This window comes from Zingiber officinale, chromosome 8B (genome assembly GCF_018446385.1).
Source record: "Zingiber officinale cultivar Zhangliang chromosome 8B, Zo_v1.1, whole genome shotgun sequence".
NCBI lineage: Eukaryota > Viridiplantae > Streptophyta > Magnoliopsida > Zingiberales > Zingiberaceae > Zingiber > Zingiber officinale.
In genome coordinates, this window is record NC_056001.1 from 100,215,624 (window position 1) to 100,221,823 (window position 6,200).

Consider the following 6,200-nt stretch of genomic DNA (forward strand, 5'->3'; position numbering starts at 1 on the left):
GAAAATAAAGTAACTAACTTAAATCTGAAGGTGATGCGTAAGTTCAAAAATCTTAATAAAATAAATTAGAAGTCGACATAAAAGGATATAACTTTATAAGTAATTTAGAAATTATAGACAGTTTTAGCAGCCAACAATAAAATAAATTAACAACAAAACTAACCTAAAGACCTTGTAAATAGATTGCAATTTCAGCAAAGAACACGAACTTGCTCTAGGTGCCGGTGCCATATAGAACGACCTCATAAATAGGTTACAGCTTCAACAAAGAACATGAACTTGCTACTGTAGTCATGTAGGATCAGCAAGTGCTCACGTATCTTGACTCGAGGAGATTCTTCAAAGTTTCCTGGAGAATCTATCATTAGTGGCAATACAGTTTAATGACAGAATCTGCTCCAGCTGTGAATAGCCATGGCTGCCTCGGATGAAATTTACAATCTAAAACACTTGTTCAATTAATAAGTTAATGTTAGGTCTAAGATAGGCAGGAATTGCAATTTTTATTTGAGTTAGAAAGCCATCATTTCTTAATCTAGACGCGGTAAATGAAAAACAAGGAAAATAACAAAGTTGGCAACACAACTGACCTCTGTCATTAGAACTGTTGTTGCCACGCAGGATTTCCAATGGGACGATGAGAGGATTCTGATTAAGATCCGAATACACCGTCCCATGGAACACATAAGCAGTGCAGTCTTCGGAACTTGAGGCAAAGAGAGGGTACAGGCGATGGAAGGTGACATTAGTTATGTCTTTGGGATGGGTCCTGTAGATTTGCAGGTTAAAAATCATACACAATAAGATTAGATACTTCTAAAGAGAAGGGTCCAAAAATTGGAAATTCATCATATAAGGGATGCGAGAAGTTAGTAAGATACCATAAAAAGTAATAAAACACAGAGCCTAACAAATAATTTGAGCTTACTTCAAGGTTCTATATGGTTTGGATGAAAGGTCCATATCAAACCACCACATTTTTCCTTCCTTGCTGCCCACAATAACATTGTCGCCTATACATATAATATTTTGTTATAGAAGAAAAGAACACATGAATTCAAGTTTTGCTGAAAAAGAACTACAAGAAAATTACCTGCTGGATGAATTGCAATGGAAGAAACTTCACGAAGACCAGTCTCAAGCTTCTTAACGAGCTTTTGCTTTAAAAGATCATACACACGGACATGATTCTTGGTTGATATAAAGAATATCGACCGTGTTGGATGAAAAACTGCAGCTATTGGAAGACCATGTAACTTCTTAAAAGGATTTTGTGTGTGTTTCTTGGAGAGTTGGTGTATCAAGATTGCTCTTGAATCACCTATAATAAATAAGTCAAGGGAGTTTCAAGGTTTATAAAACGCAGAAAATATAAATGTGCATAACCAATGGCTATAGTGTAACTTGCATATGATATCTAGACATCAACCAAGGAATATAGGAGTTGCTTGCTAACATCATATTCTAAAAGTGGGATTGATACAGTCTTTTATTCTGATTGTTTGTTCAGTGATGTTCCAAACATTAGATAACTAAAACACCTAACCGGTCTTCTATTGCTTCCTCTGGAACTCCTTTTTATGGTACACAAAAGAGAATTTGGTATGCCTAAACTTTTCAGGGCACTTTAGGTTTCATCCTGATTCCAGCCTCAAAGGCTAGGTAACTAGGTATAATGTCATGATTTTTATATATTTCCAATTTGTCAGTGTGTATTAGAAAAAAGAAAGAAACAAAAATGAGATATAAAATAGGCACTAGGAATGACTAAAAATAAGTACAACTAAAATTCATAATTAGGATATCACTAGGAACGACAGTAGTGAAATAGTCTCCTTTTCGATGCCAATCAATTTTTGTCACAACCTGCAAAGCAAAAGAATGAATAAGAGAAAGGTAGTGGCAAATACTCTACCAATTAAAATAAAGTAATCCAAAGGATTAAGTCTATGCCCAAAAACAATTAAGGTAATTTGATGTGCCTATATTGAAATTAATTACTATACAGATACATATGTACTCTGAAGGGGGGATACACAGTGAATATAGCTCACCTTGTAATGCTTTAATCGGATGCAATCATATTTATCATCTCGAACCCATCTCACTGCTGGAGTGGTATTTCCTAAAGCACAGAATCGAGTGCCAACTGATCTGAACAGAAACTAAAATAATATTATGAGTAAAAACACTTACCCTCTTCCTCCTCTAGTTTTGATTCCTCCACATGAAGCAACTCCTTGACCCTTGCTTTATTCTCTGCACTTCCCAATCCAGTATCTAAAATAAGCACATCGCATCCACTGAAACAATGTGTAAATGTATGTTAGAAAGAAGTAGGGTGGAATTAGGCATCGAAAACTGAATTAAAAAAAAAACCTTAGAGGGTGGAAATTAAATTACAAAAACCTGGAGGTGGTGGAGAAGTCGAAGAGCTTGCCGCGGCTGGAGAAGATGATGAGGGAGAGTTCGACGTCGCAGAGAACAGAGAGCTCGTAGGCCTTCTTTAGCAGCCCGACCTTCCTCTTGGAGAAGGTCACCTGCCTATTGATCTTGTTCTCTATTCTCCTCACCTCAACCCTCCCCCGCCCCATCCTCAACCTTTAGCAATCAGACGATTAAGAAGAATGAAAAGAGGAAACGAGAGGTTTTGAAGATGACCGTGTACCCAGCGAGCGAAGAGGTCGAGAAGGAGAAAATGAAGCACGGAGAGCCCTTTATGCCTGTAATTTTAGGGTTTTAGCAGGCAGACATACTTCGTTATTCTCGTACTGCACTCGATCTCTCTGCTTCAGAAGAAGGAGACCCCTTTACACAAGATCAGATATCTCGATGTTGTTCTCTCTTCCTTCAGATTCCCTCACGTTGCCGACCAACCGTGCCATGGTGGTCGTGGGCATCCTCTCGCTGTTCGAATCTCGTCGGCCCCTACCTTAGCCGGGAAGAACGAAGAGAGGAAGGAGGAGGAAGAGAGGATCAGACGAGGAGGCAGAATGGAACGATTTATGCTGCGATTTTGCTTAGGACCGAAGCAGGTGGTTTTGATCCTAATCGAGAGAGGAAGGGGCGTCGATCCAGGAAGGGGAAGAGATCCAAGAAGGGGAAGAGGGAGATGAGGCTGAGAGAGATGGTCGGAGGTTTAGGTTTAGGTTTAGGCTGAGAGAAGAGGCGCGATATTAGTTTAGGTTTGGAGGTAACTTTGTGAAGTGTTATAAATTTTAGCTGGTGGAAAAATTAAATTATTATTTTTTGGTTCATTAACATCGGGTTTTAAAAACCGCTGTTAAAACCAGCGTCTATTAACAAAAAAAAAGGCGCTCATAGACATCGGCTAAAAAACCGATGTCTATGAACGAAAATCTGCGCTCATAGACACCGATTTTTAGAAAAACCGGTGTAAAATACTCAAAGACATCGGTTTTTGCTTAAAACTGTTGTTGTTCCACCGATGTCTATGAGGGTTTTTCTTGTAGTGAAGGTGAACCCCCACATGGAACCCCAAAGTCTGTAGTAGGAGAACTAGTGGTACTTAGACTCTCCACACACTCAAACAAGCGCCCAGAGCATTAAAGACCAAAAACCAAGAAAAAAAGTCCCTAGTGTAGGCCCCCCGATGCTAAGTTAAGTCCTTTTTCTCCAGAAAAGTAGTGTATGATGGAAAAAAGAACTGTTGAAGATGAGTGCAGATGTGTGTGTACTTGGCCAAGAAAGAGGATCTTCCTTTTTATACGACTCTGTATATCTTTTGAGCTTGACCGCTGTTAGAGAATGTCGGGTGTCAAGGCTTGTCGGGTGAGAGAGGATGTACGACAACCTCCTATTGGTAGAATGAAGGTTCCATTCTCAGAGAGTGGCAGATCACTGGAATATTCCCTAGCGTATGACAATTATTCTCTGATAGGAGGTTACGATTTTCTAATATTGTTGTCGCTTAGTGCTTTCGTCTTACCCAGGTTCAGCTACAGACAACCTGGGATGATCGCTCAAATGTGCTACTAGGACTGAGCCTTGATAAAGAGGATGAGCTATGGTAAACCGACCGGGTTTTATTTGAGACTATGGTGAGGGACCCATCTTTCATGATTTGACTGCTGAAGAGCCGGTCGAGAGTTGTCATAGTAAAAGTACTAGGACCATCTACAAAGCCCGAGCTGGGGAAATTCGATTAGTCGGAGGCATACCAGGAACTAGACCAAGCTTCGTCTTATGTCTCAGATCTGGGGACTTGCCCTTGTTGGTGCTGATAGATCGTTTGGAGTGATAGAGGGGGGGGGGGGGAGGGTGAATACCGCGTGTTTAAAAACTATTCTTTTAATCTTTTAAAACCAAAGTCATGCAGCGAAAATAAGAAAAGAGACAAGGTTTTTTTACTTCGTTCGGAGCCTAGCTCGACTCCTAGTCGAAGGCCCGCGATCCTTGATCGCACCGATGGGTAAATCACTATAGCTCTTCTTTCCGAGATCCTCGGAAAGAAGCAGATTGTACAAATGAGCAAGATAGTAACAACCCTACCATCTTGCTTAAGTGAATTACAATGCAAGCTTATATAAAAATATACCGACAAGTAAATGCAGTTGAAGCTTTGGTCGGCACTTCCGGATAGTGTTGTTGGTGCAACCTTAGGTCAAGGTTGACCTGGTTGACCCGACTCGAGTTGACGTGACTCGAGTTGTATTTTGATGTTTGACTTGGGAAGATTGTCGGTGCAACCTTAGGTCAAGGTTGACCTAGTTGTGTTGCATGTTGATGTTTGACACTCGTGAGAGAGTTCTATTCTTGATGTGGGACAAGAATAGATGTTTGGGAGATTATTGGTGCAACCGTAGGTCAGGGTTGACCTGGTTGACCTGATTCGGGAAAAGTCCAAGTATGGAGACTTGGCACGGAAAAGTCCAAGTAGGGAGCTTGGCACTGGAAAAGTCCAAGTATGGAGACTTGGCACGGAAAAGTCAAGCAGGAGCTTGGATCTTGGAAGTGAGTAAATCAAGTAAGGTCAAAGCTTGACTATGAGACTAGCAAAGGTAAAGTCTAGTCAGGTCAAAAGTTGGCATGATGACTAGCAAGGGAAAGTCAAGCTGGTTAAGGGTGGTCAGAAGCTTGGCAAGGAAAGTCCTAGCAGGATGTTAGGCAAGGAAAAGTCTAGGCGGTGAAGGATGATGGAAGTCTCGTAAGTGGCAAGGAAAATCCAGATGGATCGAGGGTGATCGGACATCGGTGTTGAGAAGTCCAAGTGAGTGAAGCTTGGCATATGGAGTCGGAGAGGGCTCGGTGGCTCGTTCTCGAACTAGGTTAGAGGGCACTCTAAACCTAGGAGTTGGATCGGATGGTGACCGATCCGGTGATGTGCGTTGCCACGATCGGTCGGTGACCGATCGTAATCGAATCGATGGCTCACGATTATAATCGATCGATGCGGAGACCGATCGAGGCAACGCAACTGCGAGAAGAAAGCCGTGGATCGGTCTGGTGATCCACCCATGGCTGATCGATCGGCGGGCCGACCGATCAGTGACGATCGTGAGGTAAGCTGATCGGTCTATGGACCGATCAGAGGTTCCTGATCGGTCCACGGACCGATCAGGGCTTGATCGCGACACCTGATCGGGGACCGATCGGGTGACAAACGAAGCTTCGCGCTGGTGATCGATGCGGGCCGATCGAGGTTAGCCGTTGCGGCCAGCGGCTAGTTTCTTCACTGTCTTCTTCGCGGTATAAAGGGTCGAGAGCATGGTACTTCTTCTTCCTCTTCTCTTCTTCTACAGAGCTACTGTTCTGGTGCTTGAGCTTTGTTGAGCTCTTCTTCACAAGCTTCGCGTGAGCTTCTCGACTGGGATATCCTGCTGTTGTAGGTGTTCTGAGGAGCTGCTGCTTCAACGAATCCAGTCGGCGAGGAGGCAAGAAAACCTGTGTTTTTACATTTATTGTTCTTGTCTTCTTGTATTTCTTGTTGTATTCCTTTCTTGCTATTGCAAGAATATTGTGGCGAGGTTTCTCCACCCACAAGGAGTATATTGTATTAGCCGATTTTCCGGGGACTCATCCACCGACGGATTGATAGGCTTCGTCCACCTTACGGACACGCCGAGGAGTAGGAGTTTCATCTCCGAACCTCGTTACATCGATGAGTTGAGGTTTGGTTTGTTTTGTTTTCGTTTCCTTTTGTTATTTCCGCTGCTAACCTAATTTGTAGAAAGAAACGA

At 42.4% G+C, this 6,200-nt stretch overlaps 1 protein-coding gene across 1 annotated transcript; it reads right to left on the reverse strand.

The window, feature by feature from the left end:
* Positions 1 to 317: 317 nt before the first annotated feature.
* Positions 318 to 2,900, reverse strand: LOC122014089 (ribosome biogenesis protein BOP1 homolog). The gene is made up of 9 exons (XM_042570275.1): positions 2,815 to 2,900; positions 2,410 to 2,601; positions 2,197 to 2,303; positions 2,055 to 2,125; positions 1,806 to 1,911; positions 1,094 to 1,321; positions 929 to 1,013; positions 591 to 769; positions 318 to 450 (listed from the first exon to the last, which is right to left on the reverse strand). The coding sequence occupies exons 1-9, from the start codon at positions 2,898 to 2,900 to the stop codon at positions 365 to 367; spliced, it is 1,140 nt and encodes a 379-aa protein (XP_042426209.1). The 3' UTR covers positions 318 to 364.
* Positions 2,901 to 6,200: the final 3,300 nt, after the last annotated feature.

Excerpts from the sequence above, each read along its gene's own strand:
- LOC122014089 (XM_042570275.1), bottom strand. The coding sequence starts at position 2,900 with ATGCCCACGACCACCATGGCACGGTTGGTCGGCAACGTGAGGGAATCT. Across the intron at positions 2,602-2,814 it reads ATCGAGATATCTGATCTTGT|GTTGAGGATGGGGCGGGGGA; the intron begins GTAAAGGGGTCT and ends TGATTGCTAAAG. Across the intron at positions 451-590 it reads CAACAGTTCTAATGACAGAG|GTGTTTTAGATTGTAAATTT; the intron begins GTCAGTTGTGTT and ends TTAATTGAACAA.